General features: G+C 38.7%; 1 protein-coding gene and 1 long non-coding RNA gene across 7 annotated transcripts in view; one reads left to right on the forward strand and one right to left on the reverse strand.

Moving 5' to 3' along the window:
• ZBED4 (zinc finger BED-type containing 4) overlaps positions 1-24,849 on the forward strand; it is a 25,913-nt gene extending 1,064 nt beyond the window's left edge. For 2 of the 6 annotated variants that reach the window (XM_021384709.1, XM_021384706.1), the window contains exons 2-3: positions 5,323-5,397; positions 19,542-24,849. In XM_021384709.1, coding sequence (XP_021240384.1) covers positions 19,947-23,465 — 3,519 coding nt within the window. In that variant the 5' untranslated portion in view covers positions 5,323-5,397; positions 19,542-19,946 and the 3' untranslated portion in view covers positions 23,466-24,849. Of the gene's footprint in view, positions 1-352; positions 378-415; positions 1,221-5,322; positions 5,398-19,541 lie in introns of those variants that run through there. The other 4 variants (XM_021384710.1, XM_021384707.1, XM_021384708.1 and 1 more) reach the window with 3 other exon arrangements.
• On the reverse strand, positions 7,409-13,517 carry LOC110392467. Its single transcript, XR_002434399.1, has 2 exons — positions 8,302-13,517; positions 7,409-8,183 (listed from the first exon to the last, which is right to left on the reverse strand). It is a non-coding gene; the product is annotated as an uncharacterized LOC110392467 (long non-coding RNA).

The following is a 26,854-nucleotide window of genomic DNA, read 5'->3' on the forward strand; positions in this document are numbered from 1 at the left end:
GGCGTGCGGCGGGCAGGAAGCGAGGGAGTAGGCCGGTGGTGCGGGCTCCATTGTCTGCGGGGCCCTGGGAGGGGGCTCCGGCGGGCCGGGCTGCGGAGGGGGGCGCCTCTCCCCGGGGACCCGGAGGGCTGTGCCGCCCCCCCCGCCCAGCCCGAGGTCCCCGCGGAGCCGTCGTCTTTGTGCGGGCCTGCCGGCTCGGCGGCACCCCTCCCACCCGGCCGGGCCCTGCGGGAGGCCGTGGGAGCCGGGCCCCGGCGGCGATGGGAGGCGCTGGGACCATGTGGCCGCCGCCGGCCCCGTCCCAGATGGCTCCGGGGCGGGGGCAGCCCTTGCGGGAGCGCGGAGCAAGGGCCCGGGCTGCGCAGAGGCTCTAGGAGGTCCTGAAAGCGTTTTTCGGGTACACGAGGGGACAGGGGAGGTGACCTCAGCCGCGGCGTAAGCAGTGCATCTCTTCCTGCGCCGTGCGGGGCTCCCAGCCCCGTCCTCCTTAGGCACAGCCTCTGTTGGGACGTGTGGAGAAAGTGCGGGGCTCAACTTCAGTAGTCGCTTCTCTCATTCTCAGTTCTAACGCCATGGTTTTGCTTAAGGATGTTTTCTGTAACTTCCAGGTCTGTGCTGAGGCAGCGCTGACAGCAGCCGCCAGCTGTGTTGCAGTGCTCACGGAGTTTGGAGGGTGTCGTGTGCTCTCGGTGCTGCACACGCACTCTGCTAGAAGTGTAGAAGCATTTATTAATGCTGGGAAAGCCAGAGCATTCAGTGAGCCCGTTTTGCTTCAGTGATGCTCCATACGTTACAGTGAAGTTCAGCAGTGTTTTGCTCTCCCTGTTAGACTTCCTCAGTGCTTCTGTGTTGGAGGCGGTTGTGCCGTGTTTCGGAGGTATCTCTGGGAGATGTCAGAAATTCAGCATGAGCTGTCACACTGCAACTGCCAACCCAAGCAGAGACAGGCTTCTGAGCCCCCATAGCACAAACATGCTTCTCAGGCTGTCCTTAAGTGCTGCTTTCCATATGGCCTCTCGAGCACACGTGTGTTTCTCTTTTTAAGAGAGGGAACACAGTTATTTTCCTATAAAGGATTTTTCAAGAATTCGGTGTCTTCCTTAAAACAAGCCAGGTGCCCTCAGGAGGGTGTTTGTGGAGTGCGTACTGGGGGCAGCGAAGTCCCCAAGATGTTACTGACTGTCCCCAGGACACCGAGCTGCTGTTGGAAGCCCATGCAGGTACTGAGTGGGGGCCTTCTGGTTCTTATGTGCTATGAAGTTTGATTTGAGGGAGAAAAAAATATTGCTACTAAAAGCAGTGGGAGTTCTTTTGTGGACTCCTGGAAATGCGGGTGTGGTCTGCTGGGGACAGGATGGACTGGGACCTGAGGTACAGCACGCTCCTGTGTGTGGGTGCCTCTGTCCTTTCAGACTTGAAGTACTGTCTGTCTCTTCCTAGTGAGTGCTGAGGGATTGGTACTGTAGAAGTTTTCTGGAGTTCGGAATTGATAGTGAATAAGTAAAACTAAAGTATATGAAATAGCTTGACTGAGCATCTCAGAGAACAGTGTTCCCTAAGCATTTGTGCTTTTTAATAACTGTAACTTGTTTGCTGGTACTCTGCATGAAGCACAATTGTTACAGGTTCCACTGACAAGGTGGAAGTCAGCCTGCAGCAGTGGAGGGCTGAGCAGGTGCTGGCTGAGCTTAGGGGCAGTGCTATGCTGCTTGTACCTGCTGCATGTGGCCTCTGCTTCTGGTTGGCTGTTTTGGCTCTTCTTAATTGAGCCTGCTCTGCAAACATGATGCTTGCTCAGAATGCTTGCAGTCAGAAGGGCTTGTGGTGTGGGTTCGTGGTGGAGTGCAGAAGGGGGCTAAGTGCATATGGTACATCACCAAGGTTTATAATTGGGAAATAAGAGAGCAAGCTTACTCCACAGGTGTTTATTTGAAACTGTCTCTCTGTCTTAGGTTTTATACATAACATGGAGCAAATGATACCATCCTGTCTATCAGTGATTCTTAGAACAACATGTTACCAGAGGAAGTCCTGACAAAATCCTGGTCATAAAGAGTAGTAGCTGCTGCTTTATGTGCCCTTCAAGCATGCTGTATCAGTTGTTTTCCCATCCTTTTTCTTGGAAGCTGTTTTATTCTAATTTTCCACAACGCACACCGTGGTAAATTCTACAAGATTTCTTTGTGGCTCTGAGAAAGTTTAGGTCAAGAACTAAGGTAGATATTTTGGATCATATCTCCCAACACTTTGCTGTGTTTTACCACTTTCCACAGTGGAGTTTCTGTAGGAGCAGATTTTGTAAGTCCTGTCTTCTGAGGCTTGCTTTTAATTTGTACAAGTTCTCACCTTCCAAATGACCATGATGGGCTTGCTGGTGTAATGTACAATTAAAATAACCTGCTTTATGCAGATAGGTGTGATTACATATGTGCATTCGCTTACTTTCGTGCAGAAAGCACTTTTATTCATAGTTCAGTTGGGGGATTTTGCACAGTGTGGGCCGTAATGTTCATAACGTGTAATTCATCATCACATTTGACCATTTTTTTTTCTTAAATAGGGATAATTTAGGTATTTTTAGTAATATCAGCATAAATGTCATTTGTACAGTGTCTTCTGTTCTAGCATACACTTTTCAAATGGGCTTCACAAAAAGGTGTTCTCTTGCGTTTGGCAAGTGGAGATTGCTTTCTGTTCAGCTCTGACTGCTTGCTCTGCATTTGCTGCTGGCACCATCAATAACTGCTAACAATTCTGAACTGAGACTGTTTAATTTCAACTAATTATTGAAAAAATGGAGTCATTCCCGTGGCCTAAAGATAGCTTTTATGTGAAATGTAAAGCACACACAAGAAGAACTAAAGCTTTTATCATTTTTTCCCAAAGCGTAGAAACTGCTATCCTGAAATACGTTGTGATAAATATTTTAAACGTGATAGCAGAGTTTTGTTTGCTGTTTTTGTGATGAGACAGAGCGTAATGTGATAGTCTGTTAAAATAACAGCAGGGAAAGACCTTGGTTCTTAAGGGCCTTGTCTGTGTTCACGTGTAATCATTCAGAACAAATGACAATTTTTTTTATACTGAACACACATTGGAGAGAGCAGTATTAGCCTTCTCTATAACATGTGTAATATTAATTTTCAGCGGATGTTGACATAAGGAATATTACAGTATTATCATAATCTTTATTTAAACTCACAAGCAGTGAGCTTTGTTTGGCCGTTACTGCACCCTGTCTCTGTCCTCTTCCCCCTCCCAGTTTGCTTTGTAATGACATGGAGGGTTGAAGCATCATTTGCTGAAGGGTTACTACCTCATTTTTATGGCTGTCTGAAAAGTGACTGGATATCTCATTTTTCCATGTCCTGTCTGCTAGTTTATGGTCGCTTCTGCCCCACAGGAGTATTCTTCCCTCAGTGCAGTGGAGTCATTTCTGTTCAAGTGCTCTGATTTTCTGTACATTTAGTCCAAGAGCCAGTTCTGGATTTCAGTAGCCAATATTTTGAAATTAATGGTTGAAAATAAGCGTGTTTTAGTAGCTGTGACATATTTTAGCCTTACTCCATTGCATTTTTTTTTACAAAATGAATGAAAAAGGCATTAAAAGTTAAGTGTCAAATAGTAGCATATTATTATGACAACGATCAAAGAATTTGTACTGACTTCACCTCAGATATCTGAATTCATTAGTAGTCCTTAACATCAGCTTGATTTGAATGAAATGTTTGGCCCAGCCTGAAACTGTTTTACAGTCATCCTTAATGAGTGAAAGAATGAGAATGCAAGGTGGGTTTTTTTTTGTTTTTGTTTTTTTTTCTTAAGATGCCAGGAAGGGTAAAGATGTGCATTCATACCTTTTCTTGCCTGTAGTCTGATTACTCTGGAATTATGAGGAATGTGGGAGAGCCAGGTTCACTTCCCCTCCCTGCCCCAGGATCTGAATCCACATCTCCCAGAGCTCCCTAAGCAGCCAAGAGCCAAGGGAGTGGGGTGGGTCTGCTCGCCTCGCTGACACCCTCAGCTTTGTGTATGTCAATGTCCCCTTGTAGAAGGGACAGACGAAGGTCTCAACAGTCAAGTTAGCCAGGCACAGAGCTCAGGAGATGCTCTTACTTGCTGAACAGGGAGTATGGACATATTTTTAAGTGAAAATATCAGTAAAAGATCTTTCATGTAATACATCTGCTAATGCACGGTAAGCAAGCAATCAGGATTTTCCTTCTAAGAGAGGTTTTCAGCTTCTCAAAAAATATATGTATTTATACATGTGTGTATTTGAGATTCACAATCTAACACATGCAGTAAGCACTGACTGCCGGGAAGGATGCTTCCCTGTTGATGCTTGGTTCATACCTTCTTAAGAGGACGAAGCCTCATCCATTAAGCACTGTCGAATTCAACCTTTTAAAATTCTTAATTATTTATTTGCATTTGGATTTGGAGTAGAGAGTGATGTACTCGATTTTCTAAGATTGCAAATAGATACCTCGCTGGTGTTCTGGTGTGTTTTCTTTTCTTTTTTTTTTTCTTTTTTTTTTTTTTTTCCAATTTATCGGAGTAGTGAAACAGGCAGGAACTCAGCACAGTGAAGCTCATGTCTGCGTGGTCAGTGGGGCTAGAGTAGCCAAATTCCAAAAATATGCCCCGTGACAGATTGTTTTGCTGTTTTTTGGTGCCTTGCCAAAATGTATGACTTTAATATACTCCGCTTGTAATCATTCCTTTCTTGTACGTGGAGAATGATAATCTTGTGCTTATCCTATGTTACAACAGGTTGGTTAATACACATGCTAGGTGGAGTGTGTAAGCAACAAGTTCAGCTCAGGAAGGGAAGCACAAGCTTCCAGGTGAATCCTGTAGTGCATTAAAAGGTGTTGACAAGCTCCCTTGAGACGTTGTAGTGCACACCACTTTGGTGAGAAGTGAGTTTGTTGCGTTGGCTTTGTTTTGGAGAGTAAAATGTCATATAGTTGCTCCTAAGCAGAAAAAGAATCCATGGAACACCAAGACGACATGTACAGAAAATGACTTCTAATGTTTTTTCGTATTCATTTTTAGTTTTGCTGCTATTTTTTTGTTTGTTTGTTTGTTTTGGGGCCCTCGCGTTGAAAACATCTAATTTTTCCTGATACTTGTGTGACTAACTATCCCCCCCCCCCCCTTTTTTTTTTCTTTTTTCAAAATCCAAAGTCTTCATGAGTGCAGCTCCTGGAGCTGTAATCTAAAGAGAAACTCGAAATGTCCCATGGCTCACCACTGTGACAGATGACATGACTAAAAAGTTCTACTTAAAAGGAATTACTTTCTTCTTTTCCTTAGATACAATCGTCTTTAAATTTGAGTAACAAGTATTTAACCTCAAATGAAGCCTCCTGCATGCAGTGGAACACATATGTAAGTTTGTTTTGTTTTTCCCTCAATGAACTAGTGGACAGCTTGCTTGTTTGTTTAGGGTCTTATATTATTGTTATTAGTATTAATTTAGAGTAAGCCAATAGATAAAGGGCGTGAACAATTATATATTTGAATTGGCTTGTATGGAGCTCAGTAATTTAGCAGGAGGTTTGTGTGAGTATCTGAGATTTAAAAATTAACTTTGGAAGCCTGGATATCTTTACAGTGTTACATTAATAGTAACTGGCTTATGATTTATGGTGCACCTCCTACTCTGTGGTAACAGCTGACATATATACATCCTCTCTCTGCAGTTTACCTCCTGAAAAAGAGGGAAGTAACTTGCATGCTCTACATTCATCCCATGCCCCAATTACAGTTGCCTCATTTGAGGGTTTTGGTTTTTTGTTTGTTTGTTTTTTGCATTCTCACTGATATAGTAAACTTCAGTATTTTCTCCCAAGGGTTTTGTCTGAACCATTTTTTTTTTCTTTGTACGTTTAGTTTGACCTGCGCCTAAAGATTTTTGGAAGCATAAGATTAATTTCATGCCTATAAAAAGATGTAGATTAACACAGTGTTAATCTACATGTAATTGTTATTCTTGTATAGTGTTTCTGATAATGCTGTTCTTCCCCATATCCTCTCCAATAAAAACAGTTCAACTTATGGCTATGTGATTTGCTAACATGCATCCTAGCATGGACAACAAGCTTGAGAGGTAAAATGCTGAGCTCGGAAGTCTTGGTGGGGTTATGTAAGACTGACCTCCATAGGGAAAGTAGAATAAAAGCGTGATTCATATTCATTTCTTGAAGGAAAGTTTTCCTAGGTTGCAGGTACAGAATACGTGGGGAATTTTGTTACGCACTAAGACTGCTTGTGGTTCTTTCTTTGTCAGAGTGTAAGCAAAACTAAATGTTAGTGCTTTCCAAGTCCACAGCATAGCCAAAGAACAGGCAAGAGCAATCATCGTTTGCAGCAGCCTGTTGAGTCAATTGTTGATCACTTTAAAGGAATCTTAGAAAGGGAATGATGTTGCATTTCACAGAATACAGAAAGTATTCTGAACACAGCAGTTCACTCATTTGATGCTGATTTGTGCTGTTTCATTGTATGATGTCAAGCACTGTAGCTTTTTATAGTTCTACCTATAGTGGCACTCAAGGCTAAAAGCTTCTGAGGAAAATATCTATTCTATTAATACCTGTCTACTGAAAATCATAGAATCAGCAAGTTTGGAAAAGACCTACAAGATCATCCAGTCCAACCGTCCACCTACCACGAACATAACCTCACTAAACCATGTCCTTCAACACAACATCTAAACGTTTCTTGAACACCTTCCGGGATGGTGACTCCGCCACCTCCCTCGGCAGCCCATTCCAGCGCCTGACCACTCTTTCAGAAAAGTAGTATTTTCTAATGAGTTTAAATACTAAAATGAGTATATTGTCTTAGTATCCTCAATAACTGTTTTTTGTATTATAATCCAGATGAGATAACTGTTGACTACAATTTGAATTGTTCTGGTAGGCAGCAAAATCTAAGTGGTTAGTGCCAATACAAGCTCCAGTAGAAAAGTACATACATTTTATTACAGATTACATATATTTTTATTACCTATGTACTGATGTTTGTGTGCTTCTTTGAAGTTCATATTGATGTTTTCTATTTATTATAAAACACAATCATATTTACATGTTCATTTGGGGGATTGTGAAATATGAGTAATACATATAATCATAAAATATGCAGAGTTGGAAGGGACCATTGAGTCCAATTCCTGCCAACAATGTCTAATACTACTTCTTGCTGGGGACTGCTTTTCTTCAGAGGGTTAGGCACTATCAAACTTAGCTTGCACTTGAAAAAACTTCTCCTTCCTGTACCATAGTTGAAGACTGGCTTTGTTTTTCCTGTGTATTTCAGTGTATCAATATGCAGAATGAAATATATTTGCCACTACAGATCGCACTGTATTGCGAATGAAGAAATTATTGCATGCTGGTTCCTAGAGCTGAGTAGCGTGGCCCAAAGAGCTAGCATTTTACAAATGTTCCTTCTTTTTGTCATGCTTCCTTCATTAGTGATTCATTAGACACACTTTTGGTAATCGATATGGATGCAGACCTGGAAAGTTTGTTAACAAAGATGGAAATATTAAGCTGTCAGTAGGTTGGAAATACTTTAGGTCAGCATCCTTTAAAGTTCAGTATAAGAATTAAAGCCTTTGAACATATATTATATGCAGTTTAGATAACCGAAGAAGATTTAATCCCTGATTATAGGGATCTGATAGATCCCTTGGTGTGTCATGAAAAGCTAGAAGGGGCAGCACTGAACTACTGCCTGTTTAGAGCTTCCACAAACTGTTGGCTCCCAGCTTCTGGCAGCCTTTCTTATTTAAGATTTGGGACTACAAAGCCATACTGAAATCCAACACAGATAATGGCAATTGTCTTCTACTTTCTTCTTTTATTCTGTTGTTCTCCTTCCTTCTTCTATATTAAAGATGGGAACATGATATGCTGATAACAGTGATCCACAGACAGAAGAAGAAAACAAAAGGCAATGGGGTGATCCTCTCTGCATGGGAGGTTTCCGCTTTTTGTGATGCATGTTAGTAGCCACTTGAACAGCGGAGTGGGCCAGCTTTCAGGGAGCCAAACAGGGCACAGAACATGCTGTTGGCAGCATGCTTCCATTTGACACTGGGTGATCGATGGAATTGCAGTTGCTTTCTTTCCCCTTCATAGTGGTGTGGAGTTGTCCTTTGTGGCTTACTGTGTGTAACAGTCAAAAAAGATCAACACAATGAAAAGGTGTTACAGCAGAGGTGTAACGACAGAAAGACTAGCACAAGAGAAAGGCGTTATAAGGGAAGGGAAAAAGATTGCTCACCTATTTCTAAAGATCTAGGTTTGCAGGGGAAACTCCACAGAGAAGGGATCTCCAGAAAGAGATCCTTCTACAGTGGCAGTCAGCCCTTAAATGAGGTCTAAGAGAGGTGGAGCCAGGCTCCACCCCTTCTGTCATGCAGGTGAATTGCCTTCACCTGTGCTCCCAGGGCTGACTGGGTCCTTTCCCCAGGTGCTCAATCAGTGGTTAAGGCCATAACTCAGCAGTTCCCATATACTGTGCTATGGGGGAGACTGTAGTCTGTTTAGGCCAGGAAATACAGCGGTGCTCATACAGAGCAAGTCCTCATCCTTCTTTCTCTAAATGTTTCTATTAATTTTCCTTTTCTGTACTTCACAAAACATTAGGTTTATTGAAACAATAATTTGGCTTCTGTATAATCATAGAAATCAAGCAAATGGGAACAGCAGGGGCTAATCCTTTTCTTTACCGAATCTTGTACTAAAAATGTCACCCATGTATCCTTATTCTGTAAAAACTTACTTAAATAATAAGTTGTATTACAAAAATTAAAGCTTTGCTTTGGTTAGAATAGGTTCTCCAAGAACTTTATTTTAAATTTAAATTGTATTTTTCATTAGCTCCTATTTGCTCAAATTAGAACTCGTGTCTACAGCAACAGTACAGTTCTCCTATAAACCATTCATTTTTAGAGAAGAAGACTGAGCTATTTGTTTGCCAGGGACAGGAGTGTCTTTTTTGGATTTCCTGCTAATGCTCAATGTGGTGCTAGTGGAAACAATGCCAGCTTTCCTGGCTGGGATGGCTGTGTCAGCTGTGCCTTTGCTGCGAAGTCTCACCTTGTCTGGAAAAGGCAAAGAGAACTTGTCCCGCAAAGAGGCTAACAGGGAAAAGACCCTTTGTCATGGAGGCTAGGGCCAGCCTTGAGGTTAAAACAGGATATCAGCAGCATGTCAGATGTTGCTGATGAACATACAATTTACTTAGAAAATTCAAAACAAACAAACCCAAAACTTAAAAACGTTATTGAAAAGTTCACCCCCATCTTGGGCGTGGCTGACTGTATTTGCACGTGTAATAGAACCTTGTTACTGTTCTTGTGCTCCTTGGCAATGTTTTTACATTTCAAAAGTATTTTGAGTATTTCAAAGCTTCCTAAAAGTATCTTGTTAAGTAGATGGTCTTTTCCTTGCTTCGAGTGAAAAATAGATGTATTTCTTCAAATGTTCAGGGACTATGAATTGCGTTCTCTTTCTAACCTGCCATGATGTGCACAGGATTGCAGTTCCGGGGTTCAACTGTGTGCTATAAATGTACAGTACTGTATCTTATTACACGTATACAGGTAGGATGGAAAACCTCACCTTAGCACAAGTGAAACTCTCTAAGGCAGTAACAAAATGGCATTAATGTGAACACAAAGTTACATTTAATGGGTGGTTATGAAGCGTTTTTAAAGCAGACCTCTTCATACCTGGTCCTTGTTACTACCAAAAGAGGTATTCATGATAATCTTAGCAGTTCAAAAGATAATTTTTCCTTTTATTTAACATAAAAAGTTCAAGCATTTTAGTATTACGTACGACATTCTATAAAAGATCCCATTTAGATTTTGTGAGGTCTTTTTCTTGCAATACTTCTGTGGATGTTTACAACAAGAGTCCCAGGAAGTCTCACTAGGTGTGGTGTGCATCTCCTAACGCCTTTCTCATTTTCTGTCATCCTACCTGAGAAGAACTGAGAACTCCATTTTCTCCTTTACAGATGTCTCGCTTTTAACTTTTTGGAATAGCCCTTAAAGTTCTTAAGGTTTCATTCTTGCTGAGCTTAAAGATTAGCAACTCTTTTTTTTTTTTTTTTTTTTTAATTTGAAGAAACAGAAGTATCTGTACATTGCAAATGAAGAAGATGGACTCGTCAGGAGAGAGAACAAAAACCAACAACAGTAAAAAAACAAAAACAAACAAACAAACAAAACTGTTCTACTCATAACCCACTTGTTTTCTCAGCTGTACACTGTACAGGGGGAGGAAGAGAAGAGCCCATGGGCTAAGCAAAGGAATTGATCATTTGAAGTGTCAGAGGAGCTTTGCTTTGAGTTTTCTGATGCTTTTCTGAAACCTGATTGCTATTCTGTAGCAGCACGGAGTAAATGTTGTGTCTTTCATCTCTATGTTCTTTCAGAATTTATCTCTTGTTCCTGTGTTTTTGGTTGTGTTTTGTTTCCTGTTCCATGATAATACAGATGTATGTTTCCATACTTCTCTTCTTATTTTTATCTTTGAATTTTAGCCTCCTATTTTGTTTCTGGAACATTTCCCTTCCCTTAGCCCCAAACTGTACAGCATGAGATACTGAAAGCAGTTTGGCTTATAGAATTATTTAGGGCAGGACATCAAAACAGTACATACTTCAGCTGTTTTAATTTGTTTTTTTTCTTAATAAAACTCCTTTAACTCTTCCAGCATTTCTGAGAATTGTCTCCATTTGATTAGCATGTAATACTTATTTGTCCAAAAATGCAAATGATAAAAATGTCAAAAGAGATCTAAAATCTTCCTAGTTCTTATTTTTCACTTGGAGCAACATTTAACTGATGTGTAAGATTTGCAGCAGTCCTGCTTAAAGTTTGTTCAAATAATGGCTTAAAGCATCAGCATTTTAACAAATGATAGGCAGATCTGCAACTTTATAGGTGTGAACAGTAGCATAGAAACACATACTGAAAGTATTGTTTCGGTAGCATCACATCAGATAATGAGGAAGAAGGTTCTTCAACTCTGAAGAGATGGTTTGGATCGTAGAGAAACGTTGACATAGTTTACTTACCACGATAAATCTGTTTTTTTTTTTTTTTTTTTTTTTAATGAGCAATCTCTTAGTAAAAACGGTGACAGAAGTGATTAGCGTATGTACAGCCTGCTTTTTCTCCTCTATTTTTTATAGCTTGCAGCTATGGGAAGTTAGCAAAGGACATGTGAAGGAAGACAGCCACTTTTGAGATGTGGTATTTTTAGTGCACCAGGAAAGAATCAACAATTAAAGGCTTATCAGGTGGTTGGTTGTAGGTGTAAGTAGTGTTACTGTGTGTGGTGATGGATAATGTATGGTGGTACATATAACATGGTGATATTTATCTTTTTACATATAGCATTGAAATGTCATTTGTTCATCTGAGATGAAATTTGCCTTTTTTTTGTTAGTTTTGGCTGTTTGTTTTTAATTTTTGTTAAGTAAATTTCGTTTGAAATACTACAGAGTAGGGGTTTCCATGCTATGGGCTTTATAATATTTAACAGAGTTTTGCTTAAAGCTTCATAATAGAGGCTGGGGATTCAATTAGATGAATGTTTAATAAATTAATAATGTTGAATAAAATAATAAGTTGATGAAGACTGATGTCTTTTAGAAGACAGTTTGAGTTTTGGCTCTCTACCCTCTATCAGATATCTCTTTTATCCTAAAACAGGATGAGCAGTGAGCCTGCATCATTGAGGTCCAATGAAACCTTTGGGTACCGAGCCTGCTTACACATCTGACAGGGCAGTAGCAAGGATGCAACAACTAAATGTTGGCAGGATGTGAATATTATGCTTGTAACACAAACATCATTATTTGTACTAGACTTTGAAAATAATGAATACCAAATGTACAGTATTTCAACACCAGTCTCACCACCTTTTAAAAAGTTGTGTGGTTGAGAATATGCTGATATAAGAATTGAATTAAGAACCAGATCCATCCAAAAATGCTATTTTTGAGAATGAAACCTTACTTCATTTCTGCTTTACGTATATTTTGGAGTATTTTTTTTAAATGGATGCTAACCTGAAAACCATACTGCTTCTCTTTAGTTTTGGATTTCGTGAATTATTTTCACATCTCTTTATAACAGCGTAAGAGCTGGTGTCATTCTTTGCAGGGGGAGCTAATCCTCATGCTTTCCTCCTTATGCTCGGATGCAGACAGCTTAGGGTTGGAGACAGAGGTGCTTGTGCAAGACTGGGACAGGGAGAGCCACAGCAGAAGCAGGGTTCCACTTCTTTTTTCCTGAGGTTTCAGGGAATATCTGAAAATAATGGGTGAATAGAGTCCCTTGGACTTCTTGATGTTTCCAGTAGGGGAGAAAACAGATGTAAAACAACAACAGAAACCTAAGCTGCTTTTGAAAGAGTTGGAGGGTAAATCAGTTTGAGCTGATGACATGTTTCTCGCTCTCCATGTTAGATTTTTAATTTCATGCTGTCCCTTTAGCAAGAGCCTGGGACCAAAACTGTCACTTCTGAGCTGTGCTGCTGCTTGTTATCTTCCTTCAGTGTTCTTAATTCAGCAATGATAGGGAAAACTGAGGGGGGAGAGAGGAGTCCAGAGACAGCTGCACCAAAAAATATGACTTTACACTAGCTGGTCTATCACATGACTAAATATAAAATAATCCATATTTGCAGTAAAATTACTTCATGTTTTGGGGGGTGGGAGCCAAGAAGGGGAGGAGTACATCTAGCTGGTAGTCTTTGTATCTTTTCAGTCTCTGTACTTTGGCTCCATTCCTGCATTTGTAATTAGGGTTGCGCACCTAGGCTGTTACGATAGTTATGGCTATAACATGGCTCTCCACACCTTGTTTTTTCTCTGGCTGCAATGAATGACTGCTTTAGGCCTCACCTTACACCAGGCACTGAGGTGTTTTTATTAACGTGAAAAGGCATTAAAGATCTTCAAGTTTTGACAAATCAGATCAGGACAGGTAGCACAAGAGCACCAGGGAGCTCATGTGCCTTTCTTGAAGGCTCGTTCCTTCTGCCTCATCTCTCAGGTCTCTCAGCACGTACCTTTTGTCCCATGACTTTTCTCAGCCCTTTTTTCTTTCCCTCTTTGTGCACCAGACTGGGTACGTTTTCTCTGTGTGAATTGTCTTAGCTTCAGGGATGTGGGAGTTAAGGGCATCAGCTGCCCTGCCAGAATGCTACCCCTCTCCTTCCAGCCTAGCACAGCTCCTGTGCGTGGCATCCTGCTCAGCCTCACACCTATGAAATCCTCAGCCTTTGAGGAAGGAATACCACTTTTTAAATTTAATTTCATTTTTTTCCTCTACCACCAGCCATAGTCTTTTCTTGTACATGCAGACATACTAAACTGGATACCCCCTAGGGCATTCTAGGATTTTTATCTACCAAGATGTTTGCATCAGTCCAAAATAGAATCTTAAAAATAATTACAAAAGCTTTTTTTTTTTTTTTTTTTGTCCCCTTCATTACAGAATCATATCAGGAATATTTAGTGAACCGTAATCCGGTAAAACATAGTAAAGATGACCCCATAAAACTCATGTTGGAATAGATTAAAGAGAAAAGAAAAAGCATTGAAGCCCTCTTAACTGGGAGGGGGTCACGTAGGGAGAAATTTAGCCCAGGAGCTTGTGGCTAAACAAGAGAAACCTAGATTCTACTATTTCATAGAATCATAGAATGGTTTGGGTTGGAAGGGACCTTGAAGATCACTTAGTTCCAACCCTCCTGCTATAGGCAGGGACACCTTCCTCTAGACCAGGTTGCTCAAAGCCTCATCCAGCCTGGCCTTGAACACCTCCAGGGAGGGGGCATCCACAACCTCACTGGGCAACCTGTTCCAGTGTCTCACCACCCTCACAGTAAATAATTTCTTCCCAATATCTAGTCTAAATCTCCCCTCTTCCAGTTCATAGCCATTTCCCTTTGTCCTGTTGCTACATGCCCTTATTAAAAAAAGTCCCTCCCCAGCTTTCCTGTAGGCCCCCTCCAGGTCCTGGAAGGCTGCTATAAGGTCCCCCCAGAGCCTTCTCTTCTACAGACTGAAAAGCCTTAGCTCTCTCAGCCTGTCCTCGTAGGGGAGGTGCTCCAGCCCCCTGATCATCTCTGTGGCCCTCATCTGTACTTGCTCCAGCAGCTCCATGTCCTTGTATTGGGGCCTCCAGAACAGGATCCAGTACTCCGGGTGGTGTCTCAGGAGAGCAGAGTAGAGGGGAAGAATCACCTCCCTCGACCTGCTGGTCATGCTTCTCTTGATGCAACCCAGGATACGGTTGGCAGTTTCTCAGCCAATATTCGAAAAGGTTGTATTTTTATCATTTCTATATATCGCTTCTTAATGATAAAAGTAGAAAAAAAAAGCAGACTAAATTGTTGAAACTTTAAAAGAAAGAGCAACGAAAAAAATAACTTCTGGCTTCAATATTGTAGTGGTTGGTTTTTTTTTTCGTCTCTCGTAAGGGAGTACTTTTAAAAGTAATTGCTTCCATCATTTTTTTCATTTTATGCCCTTCTGTTTTTTATTTTCTTTGATATAATTTTGTTGATGGTGTTTCCTATCCCATTAACATAGACTTCTGAGATTTTTTTAACATGTTTTCTATGAAGTACATAAATTCCTATAAGCTTCAAATCTTTGATATTATGTTAATGTCTAATATTACTTGTCCTATTTGTTATATTCTGTCTCAATATTAAGTTAGGGTGAAGAATATTCCTATCAGCAAGGAGCAATATGCAGCATTGGTGGTGATGTTTCCATACTTCACTCTTTTGTGTCCAGATGGAGCATTTGGGGTTGCAGACAGGAGACGGTATTTTGCAAACTGGAGAGAATACCTTTGTAAAACCACAAAAATTATGGGTTAATGTAGTGTGGACTGCAACTCATAGACGTTCAGGATTAAAGGAAGTAGCTGTAGCTCTGCCTTTCAGGTGTCTAGAATAGTAATGGAATAAAAAGATGGCTTTACCCTTTTTTCTCTCCCAGCAGTCCTCCACAAATCATACTTTCCATGAGGTCCAGAACAACTTGTTTCTTTCATTAAGCCTAATTTTCTCTACTTTGATCCCAGTTATGTAGTTACATCCATTAGTTCATGCTTGTATGTCTGTGCAGGTTCCTGTGAACTTCAGTGAGACCTGAGCATAGGACCCACATCCTGGCAGAGTGTAACTAACCTGCTAATGTTGACATCTCTTCTAATACCGCATTTTAATCACTCAGCATCTTGCAGGCTTCCCTAGTTCTGTACAGGTGAGCTGTGACCAACACCTTGTTGGAGTAAGTCTCTGCAGAAAAAATCTGTTACTGTTCTTAATTTTGCTACTTCGGGAGGTTTGTAACAGGGAGTAAGGTTTCTCTAGGCTATACCTTCATCAAGGTTTGTTTATTTTTACAGTTTTTTGGGATGGTGTTGTTTTTCAAGAAAATATTACTTAATTAGCATAGTACCTGCCATTGAAGTGGAAGCTAATAATAATTTCTTAAAATGTTTCTTTCTCATTGGCTGTATAATTGTAAGCATTTTCTTTTCACTTGGTGCTGTTAATGATGCCTGTAGAATTTCAAAAATAAACAAGATTAGCACTATTTATTCTAAACTGACATTCATTTGTGCAAGTTGTTTTTAATGTATTTTATACTTCCTACTCACAAAATCTATCAGATTCTTGAAGCTAGTAAATAGTTTTGCTTTCACTTTGCATTCATATTGAACATCTTTCTTGAAACCACTTACTCTTGCATTTTGCAGATGTGTGCATGGCTAATAATTTAAAGTTTATAGTTCTAAATTGACTTCTCTAGTTAGATTCAGATTTGTTAGTTTTGCAGTTAGATTCTGTAATATAATCAATACCATGATTATCACCTGGCTACTCAGTCTAAAATGTAAAATTGTTTAAAACTTGCAGGACACTTCTCTGCTTTACAAATAAATGATTTGCTCATGACTCAGTGTTCTTGCGTGCTTTTCATACTTCTCTGTACGGTAATACATGTCAACACAACTGCAGAACACCGGTATTTCTCTTCTTCACCCTATTCCTAGTGAGTTCTTCAGGTCACAGCAGTCTGCTGTGTCATTCGTTGGATCAGTGACGTTCTCCTGACATTTCTCGTCAACCACTGTACACTCTCAGTAATCCAATTTTGAATGGAAAATCCTATAAAATGTTTCTGCAGGCTTCTGACCACAGCAAGCCACTGATTGTCTACTGCCATTTAGGGACTAATAGTCTGAGAGCGGATTTGAGTAGATAATTGTTCTCTAGTTTATTTTCTTTTCATTTATTTTTCCTTGAAGATTTTTTTTTGCCAGAAGTCTCAGTTCATAGAATTGTAGCTACTTAAGTGATCGTAAACAAATTCGTAATTTGTTCTAGGGTACCATAAAATTTTAAAATTGGATGGTACGTTGTATTTGTTTTTGAAACAGACTGATTCTTGCAAGGAGTTGGCCTGGGAGGCAGAGATTAAAAATCTCTCTCTCTTTCTAAGTCTATGTTATACATGTTGAGGTCTATATTCTAATGAAAATTTCCTTCTCACCCCCAGGGGTGCTAGAGGGGAGGGAATTCAACTTAATTTTACAGCCTGACATAGTAAAACTCATAGTAATAGAGACCAGACTTGGAAGTTTAAAAGAAAATGGAGAAAAATTACATACAAAATTTTCCAAGGAGCATCGAACTTCTGGAATTTCTTGGGGGACTGTGGTTGCCTGTCAAATAGACTGAACATGTTTTCTTGCCTTAAACTTGGATATAAATAAAATAGTGGAATTAATAACACTGCTGATAGCATAGCCCCCCTACTAATGCTAAGCATGAGTACATAAGTACTATGTAGCTGCAAAGGGAGATGTATGTTAATTGCACAAATAGGGGACAGAAAAATATGTGAATCAGCAATTAAAGAATGAAAATCTGCAAGTTAAAACAAAAGATACTGAATAAGCAGGAAGCATTTCTGGTGGAACCAGAACAGTTTCTGGTCCTAAAGAAAATGAGATAATCGTGTCAGGAGCAGATGAGATTACTTCCCACGCCCCTTTTTTGGTAGAGAAGATGACAAGCATTAAAAGCACCAAGCAACAGCAAGGAAAAATAGGGAAGAAGGTCTACAACCACAGTTCCTTCTTGGAGGCTAACTCTTATCTATCCACCTCAACTTGAACTGAGACCATCAAGGAACATAGCCATCAATATTTAACTGCCTGGCTTCTGCTCAGTGGTATCTTGTACTGAAAGGTAATTTAGGATAAGATGATTAGGGCCTATTTGAATATGTGGTGATAATGACTGGTAGTGATTAAGAACTAACCATTGTCAATGTGTATTGTTAATGAACATCGATCTAGTAAGGTATTGTTAGGAAGTTTGCAGTTGGGCTCCTTCATCAGTCTTCTAAATCTTCCCATCACAGCAACCTTAAGTTCAGCTGCATTAAGTGGTTACCTGGGGCAAGGACAAGCGAAGCATCTGCATGGATTTTTTTTCCTATAAAAGCCTAGAACTGTCCTTTTTTTTGTTTTTTTTTTCTTTTTCCTTGATGGTAGTGTTTGGTTTTTGTGTGCATGTGTGTGGTTTTTATTTTCTTTTTCTTTCCTTTATTTTTTTCTCCCTCATGCAAAAGAAGTTAGTTACAGGCTAGAGCTGTGGTTACCTGTTTTGAGGCAAAGAAATTGTTTTCATCAGAAGCTGTTGCTGATGGGTATTTGTATTATGTGTGAATCCAGCTAAGAATTTGCAATGTGCTTACTGTAGTTTGGCACTTACATGCATAATTTATATTCTCTAAACTCTGCATTGAATATTTGCAAGACTTTCTATTTCATGATCCCATGTCACAACAATTCACTAAATATTCACGCTTTTGCATGTTTGCAGTACTAATTCTGGTCTCAAAAACTAGATCAAATTCACATGAAGAATTTAAAAATCCCATTTGATTGACTTCTATTCAAAGCGTTGACTGTCTTATGCTCTCATCCTCATCCCAGATGCATATGCTTCCATATCATCAATATGGGTGTGATTGTTAACTTCTGTTTCATTCAGTGTTATATCGAGGGTTGTAAATTTAGTTTCTGCTGCCAGAACTGATTTCACAAACCTGTGGAAAGCACTGGGTAGTGTGTTAGTGAGTTGGGTAGTGTGTTAGTGAGTCGGCTCATGGAAATGTAAGGTTCTTTTTTTTTTTTTTTCCTTCTGGTGTCTCCCTTTCCCAGAATTGGAGTTCTCTTCTGGTGTCTGAAAGTATCCCTTTTTTTTTTTTTCTTTTTTCTTTTTTTTTCCCTCTCTGTGAAGGAGAGAGAAAACACAAATACTAAAACTTTCACAGAAAGAAAAAGCAGAAAAGCACAGTGGCTGCCTTCCTCTTTGCAAAATTTTGATGGGTCTGTCTCTCTTGTCTTTAAATAGTTGTTAATAAGCTGATTGCCTTTCCTTTTCTCTGCTTCTTCTGCTCCAGTGGAAAAAAGGAGAAGATATTACTACAATACGTTTTAAAGAAGTCTGAAATCCAGAGAAAACTAGTTCTTAGTTGTTCTTTTTGTCTTCTCTTGCAAACAAACTGTGGAGACATTAACAATAGGAACCTCAAAGCTAGTATCTTGTTGGTCTGGATACAAAAGAAAATGTCTGTGTGTACAACCTCAACCTATGTATGTATCTTGTAGCTGTGAATAATTTCACCTTTTGTCTGCTGAAATTCTCCTCGTTTGAATAACATAAAAATTGTGTGATAAATTCAAATTTGTGTGTCTTATCTTCAGATGAAAGCTGCATAAAATCAATTTTGCACAAATTGCAGTGGATAGTGTAGCATCAGCTCTGTGGTTGAAAAATGTTTTTTGTTGGTAATACAAAAGAAAATGAAAGAGTTTGGCAAAATTTAGAATTCAGATAAAAATGTAGGAAAAATAAAAATTCAAAACAGAGTGGCTGACAAATGCAGACATCTTCAGGCTTCTGTGGGGCTGGTGGGGCTCTTTGTTTTTGTGCCAGAGGATAACTTTACATTTGTATTTAAGTGAATGTTTCTGTGCTAACATGACTAATTGCCTGCTTGTCTTCATAAATGTCTGTAGCTGTATGGACGTGTGTGTATGTATGACTATGCAGTGGTTGAATTAGGATGCATGGTGAGGTGTAGGTATGTAGAAACAAACACAGAAGAAGTGCATGGACTGTAGATACTGACAATGCTTAATCAGAGCTGTGTGTGTAGATACGTATTTGCCCACTACTGCTCAATATAATAGATGCATTGAGTAAATTTATGGTCTTGTTCTTGTTTTGATTAAGGGGAAGGAAGGGAATGCCAATAGCATTTGACTGATTTTTTTTTACCTTAAAGAAAATAGGGAAAAAATACTGAACATTTATTGCATGTTCTTAGTTCACATTGTTTACTAGTTGTTCAGAATGTGTCAATCAACATTTGTCATCTGATTGTTTCATTTCTAGATGGTGCAAAAGAATCACAGTTGCCCAAACAAGATGAACAGAATGGCTTCCTTGACCAAGAAAATAGAACATGCGTTTTTTAGGATGATGTCTACAACATGAAGCATTTAACAGTAGCTGCCTTTGAGAACGTTCTTCTATGACCTGAAATGTCCTGATCCTGGGGAAAAAAATGAGATTCCATTAATTAAGTCTATAATTTCTTAATGCATCCTTATGACTAATCATATTTGCGTCTGCACAACACAGATACAGAATTCATAAACCAGAGATTATTTTAACACGTACATTTCTGTTTGTGCATTCAGTATACAAGATACATCATTTTTATCAAATTTTAAATAATCTTTTAAATTATCTGTATTTATTGATAAATGAAGACTTGGCAAGAGGAATTTGTCAGCCATGGAAAACAGTAAATCAGGTTCCCCCATCATGGATGGTAATTTCATCTTGGGAAAAATCAATAACTTGAAAGTAGAGCAAGAGGAAGATGGCATTAACTGTACTCTAGAAAGAATGGATATAAAGACAGAACAAGATGAATTCAAACACACAGACAGCAGTGATGAACAAGAAGACAAAGAAAAGAACTTCATTAACAACAACTCTAGCAAATATTTGTCTACAGAAAATGAAGACGATTATGGATCTCTTTTTTCTCAGTATAGTAGTACGCTGTATGATGTAGCAATGGAGGCTGTGACGCAAAGCCTCCTTTCCAGCAGAAACATAAGCTCCAGAAAAAAGTCACCTGCTTGGAACCATTTTTTTATATCTCCTAGAGATAGCACTAAAGCAATATGTATGTACTGTATGAAAGAGTTTAGCAGGGGTAAAAATGAAAAGGACCTAAGTACAAGTTGTCTCATGAGGCATGTGAGGAGAGCCCATCCTACTGTACTAATTCAAGAAAATGGAACTATGCCAAATATATCTTCCTTTTCTTCACCTACATTGTTACTGCCTCCTCAGTCTGCAGATATGGGAGATCTGAGTTCTATGTTATCCCCTATAAAACTGGTAAAGAAAATGGCTTCTAAAATACCATCTCCAGATCGAATAATTGAGGAATCTGTTTCTATAGTTTCTTCTGAAGAAATAGCAGATCTCTCAGTTTCTGAAAAGTGCAGCAAAGAAGAAGTCATGGTTGGGTCGTCTCCACAGCTGCCCAACAACCAGTATGATGAAACTGTGGAGAATGTAGCAGAAAAAACTGTTGTAATTCCAAAGAACGCATCAGGTTCTAGAAGGAGATCTGCTGTCTGGAAACACTTTTACTTATCTCCACTTGATAATTCTAAAGCTGTTTGCATCCACTGTATGAATGAATTCAGTAGAGGAAAAAATGGAAAAGACCTGGGAACAAGTTGTTTGATAAGACATATGTGGAGAGCACATCGTTCCATTGTCCTGCAAGAGAACGGGGGTGGTACCAGTATACCACCTCTCTACACCACACCTCCAACTCTGTTGCCTTCTTTACTACCGTCAGATAGTGATCTGAATTCTATGTCATCCTCTCCTGGAAAGCTAATGAAAGAATCGGCTTCTGTCTCCTCTTCTCCAGATAGAATCTCAGAGGAGATGCATACTAATCTCTCTTCCGGAGATGTTCTAGTGGAAGACTCAATGTTGTCATCTTCTGATGACATAGGTGAAGTCTCCTTTGTGTCCTCCCCTGAGAAACAGTGTGAGGGATTAGGTCCACTCATATTTGAACCTACTGCTGTATTTCAGCAAAATAAAAGGATTATGAAAAGGCTTAAATCAGAAGTCTGGCATCACTTTTCACTGTCACCTGCTGACAGTTTAAAAGCAGTTTGTAGATACTGCAGTTGTATGATAAGTCGTGGTAAAAAAGGAGATGTGGGCACAAGCTGCTTGATGAGACACCTATATAGACGCCATCCTGATATAATTGGAAACCAAAAGAGCTGTCTTGATGTTAGTCTGGCAAATTCTCCTTATGCCACTTTGGCTTCTGCAGAATGTTCATCCTCAAAGTTGACTGAGTTACCTACAATGGTTACACACGATAATCAAATTATATTTCCTGTCAATAGCAAGAAGACCTCAAAACTGTGGAATCATTTTTCAATTTGTTCTGCAGATTCAACAAAAGTAATATGTATGCACTGTGGACGTACAATAAGTAGGGGGAAAAAGCCAACAAATCTAGGCACAAGTTGCCTTCTAAGACATTTGCAGCGGTTTCACAACAATGTATTGAAAACTGATGTCTCAGAGACTGTATTATCCTCATCTACGGATAATCACATGCCACTGAGCACAGAATTATTAGCATCTTCAACTTTTGATGAAACCAATGACAAGTTTTGTGACTCTCACCCAGTTGCCAAAAAAATCACAAGTCTTGTAGCTGAAATGATTGCACTTGACCTTCAGCCATATTCTTTTGTAGACAACATTGGCTTTAACAGGCTGCTTGAATACTTGCAACCTCAGTATTCTTTACCTTCTCCATCTTACTTTTCTAGGACAGCAATTCCAGATATGTATGATAATGTAAAACAAATAATAATTTCACATCTTAAAGAAGCTGAAAGTGGAGTGATCCATTTTACATCAGGAATATGGATGAGCAACCAAACACGAGAATATCTAACCCTTACAGCTCACTGGGTAACATTTGAGTCTTCATTTCGACCACAGTGTGAGGATTACCATTGTTCAGCGCTATTAAATGTGTCACAGATTGATTGCGACTACAATGGAATCAGTATTCAAAAGCAGTTGGAGTATTGGTGGGAAATGTGGATTACTTCCATTGGCCTTCAGATTGGGATTACTGTTACTGATAATCATAGTATAGAAAAAACTTTAAATGAGGGTGATCATTCAAGTGTACAATGCTTTAGTCACACTGTTAATGTCATTGTAAACGAGGCCATTAAAAGCCAGAGAATGGTTCAGAATTTGCTTAGTATTGCAAGAAAGATCTGTGAACGTGTTCATCGGTCAGCAAAAGCAAAAGAGAAATTAGCTGAGTTGCAAAAAGAGTATGAGTTGCCTCAGCATCAGCTTATACAAGATGTTCCATCCAAGTGGAACACATCATTTCATATGCTCGAACGTCTTATTGAACAGAAAAGAGCAATTGATGAAATGTCAATAGAGTGCAGCTTTCGGGAGCTAATAAGTTGTGATCAGTGGGAAGTAATGCAGTCAGTGTGTCATGCTCTCAAGCCTTTCGAAGCTGCAAGTAGGGAAATGAGTACACACATGTCTACTTTAAGTCAAGTAATTCCAATGATCCATATACTTAACAGGAAAATAGAAATGCTATTTGAGGAAACAATGGGCATAGATACTATGCTGAAATCTTTGAAAGAAGCTATGGTGAGTAGATTGTCCTCCACACTTCATGATCCAAGGTACATTTTTGCGACGCTTCTGGATCCCCGCTATAAAACATCTTTATTCACTGAAGAGGAGGCTGAACAGTATAAACAAGATTTAATCAGGGAGCTGGAAATAATGAGTTCTACCTCAGAAGATGATAAACCTGTTTCCAATGGATGTGATATAGGTTCACCATCTACAAATTCATATGGAGAAGATAATCTCTGGTCACTTATGGGTGACATGAAGAAAACGAAAGACCTGAAGGAGAGAGCAAAGTTACCAGAGGAAATGGTGCTTTCCTACTTGGAGGAAGAAGTGCTCGAGCACAACTGTGATCCTCTAACTTACTGGAACTTTAAGAAGTCATCTTGGCCAGTACTGTCAAAATTGGCTGTCAGGTTCTTGGGTTGTCCACCAAGCATTGTTCCTTCAGAGAGATTGTTCAATACATCCAATGAAAGCAACAACTTTAGTCAGTCGAGATTAATGATTGAACACTTTGAAAAACTTATCTTTTTGAAAGTGAATCTTCCTTTAATATACTTCCAGTATTGAAACTAACGAACAAACTGCTAGACTAAAAATTTTGTTGCTCACTGGATAATAACTATCTGTAACTTGGATTGTGAAATTGCTCCAATAGGGGCCATGTATGACATCTAATCAGTGACTATAATTCCAAATTTTAGGTTAATTTTTTCAGCTTTCAATATGTCTACATGTGCCTTATTCATAGTACTTCAGGCCAGATATTGTATATATGTTTTTTTTTAAAGTTCACACTAGAGATAGCCTGTCTTGTCAAATTATACAGAATTATGTAGGTTTTAATCCGTAACTGTAAATGAACTTTAAAAAAAGCTCAGTCATTTAATAGGATGGCAAAAAAAAAGATGTAAACAGTTCTATTCTGTAGTTTTTTATTCAATTATTATGTAAAAACCATAAACCAGGTACTGTATTTTAGTTGAACGTTGCTTTAATTGAAAAAAAACAAAAAACAAAAAACAAACAGCTCTTGTAGTTGTCAAAAGAAAGCTGTATGTGAAAGATGGGATTCAAGCCATCTTTTTATCGTATGATGTTTTTAACTGCAAACCCTAAAGTACTTAAAGGATTAATGAGTCATTGAAGAAGATGTGTTTACAGGAGACTATTGACATAGTATCTGAAAATAAATCTTAAATTTGAGATGATGCAGAATATCAGCTATACAGCAGTCTGTGCTAAAACTTCCCAACCCGGGTTCTCCTGTTCAGGTTATACATTTAATGGAACGATGGAAATATTCTGGGTATTTATAAAAGCTCCTTGGAAGTTTTATCAAAGCTTATGAGTTAGTGCTTGTTATTTAATGCCGTGTACAAAAAAAAAAAGGCAAAAAATTTACAATGAAGACTATTATAAAGTCATTCTAAAGCCTTTTCTTATCTTTAGTGCATCAAAACTGTAAGGTTCCCTATTGTAAAAACTGAGCCCTTATTCCTAACGTATTTTCAATTCTGTAGAACAGCCTGTCATAAAGCTCATAGTACAAAAATTACTGATCTTCTGATTCTCAGTAATAGCCTTATGGATACAGTGCACTGCTTAGAATTTTATGTCGTAAGGTTGATTCTTAACTGTCAGAGTCCATCACGCAAATGGGATATAGAGCCCTCAAAACTTCAAGAAGAAAAAAAACAGCCAGCATTTTAATTTGAAAGGAATGTTCTCCAATGGTTTTTTAACTCTAGAAAGATTAATCTTCTCATTTCAGTTTTCATTAAATACTTTTTGGGAAACAAGTCATAATTTGCCTATGACCTTTTAGAAAAGTTGTAGCTTTGTTAAAATACTGTACCTATGCCTAATCTAATTTTGCATTTACTATGTTTTAGTGTATTTATAAATGGTGAACTCAGTTTCTGAAATTAAACATTTTATTTGCAATTTTCTAGTGGTAGTCAATACTGCCTTTTTTTTCCCCTCCAGATGGATTAAAGACAACCTTTGAATAAAAATGAATTGCTATAATTGTAATCATAAATATACAACAGAACATGCTATGTGAAAAGATTTGCATTCCATTTATCTCTTCGGACTTAAATATATATATATATATATATATATATGCTGCTCTTAATTTCATTCAAGATACTTAGTCAATTTGGTGAATTCTTTCCCAGGTGACTTCTGGCTTCCACATGATTTTTCTTGGAACATTCTGTAGTTTCACGTACTTTAATTGGTAGTCAGTCACATTTACATCTGTACTGTTATTATTAATAATACAGGTAAATCACCGGATGGTATACTTAGGAAGAACTCACACTGCATTTTGTCTCCAGTATTTTATAAGCTTTTAATACTATCAACAGTCAGCATTTCTCTATTTCTGTAGGGTTAAATGAGAACAGGTACTCGCATTTTTTTTTTCTGCAGCAGTAAAACAACTTGTTCTAGTTTATGTATAGTCTCAACGAAGTTATTTTGAAGTAGCTTATTGAGAAGCATGGTTAAATGGTTACTGGTTAATTATTACCTCATTTTTTTCCTGCACTTAACTGTGAATATAACCTTGACCTTTGTGAGATGTTTAGCATCAGCAAACCCAGGAAGAGGTATGTAGAGGGTGAAGAAACTTTTTACTTTTTAATTTAACAAGGGATAATTTTCACTCAAGACTTGAATATGATTATGAATGCAGCCTTAGTCTTAAAGCACTGCAGAGCTACATTACACCAGCAGGAACATTGAACAAGTTTACCTGAAAGTCCCAGTTCTCTGAAAACAAGTATCTTGGCTCCTCTGCACTAAGGCAATCTTTATTCCTTGAAACTCTCATGTAGGAAGTTGAAATGATGGAATTTTGAGGTTGCCTTCAATTTTTTCTTCTGTAAGATACTTGTATGGTCACGTTCTTTGTAAAAACATCTTCCAACAGCACAAGAACTGTAGTGGCTATTTTAAGAACCAAAACTTAGTCTACTTCATTTGCAAGTGTAATTTCCTTTTTCAAAGGACATTAGTTCTTAAGACTGTACTGTGTCAGTATCAGCTTGGTTAAGAATATGCTTATTAGGTTTTTTTTTCACTTAATAATAAAAAAAGTCACTTAAACCAAGAGAAACTGATAGCACAAAGTTGCTGTTTTGTGGATGGAAGTGTTCATTCTTCTATACGAGTTACGTGAGCATTTCCATCTCCAGTTGAGGCACTGATGTTGAGAAAAGAGTGCCTTCAAAAGAAGTGCTGAAAGCTTTCGCTGAAGCACTGAGGTAAATTGTTTATGGGTGGGTTTTGTGTTGATTTTATTTTAGAAATATTATTTTTGATTGAAGTTCTTAGCATTTGCTAAAGCTTCTTTTCCATCCCTTTTCACATTTATAATGAAAATCCTCCATTAGAAAACTCCCTTATTTTTACCTTATACTCTCCCAGATTTCAGTAAGGCACAAGGTCAGCTGTAGTAGGAGTTTTCATCAAGCTGAGTTTGTGCTGGACCAATCCCTGCAGCAGTGTGGTTCTCTAATGTATAATCTACATTAATCTACAACAGTGATATGAACTGCATTTAAACAGTTAATTTCAGTACATTAGCAACTCCAGAAATAAATTTGGTGCAGATGGTACTAAAGATGTCATTATAAGGATCTAATAGCTTTTGTGTCTTTTAAGAGAAGGCAGAGGTGTAACCACTGACCACACTGCAGCAAGAAATATTTTACAGTACTAAAGGCAGGAAGGGGAAAAAGTAGGTATCTTCAATAACCTTTTCAAAAACACCTCAAGTCTTGCAAGGGTATAGAATGTACTTACTGATATGTATATGACACTCTATATATTACACAGCAATGCTCCTCTCACGTGGCCCTTTCCCATTTGGCCTCCTTCTATACCCACCAAGTAAACTGGCTGACTGCAGAATTCATCCAGTGACCACTTACTGGAAATGCGCATAG

The sequence above is a fragment of the Numida meleagris genome, chromosome 1 (assembly GCF_002078875.1).
Source record: "Numida meleagris isolate 19003 breed g44 Domestic line chromosome 1, NumMel1.0, whole genome shotgun sequence".
NCBI classification, from domain to species: domain Eukaryota; kingdom Metazoa; phylum Chordata; class Aves; order Galliformes; family Numididae; genus Numida; species Numida meleagris.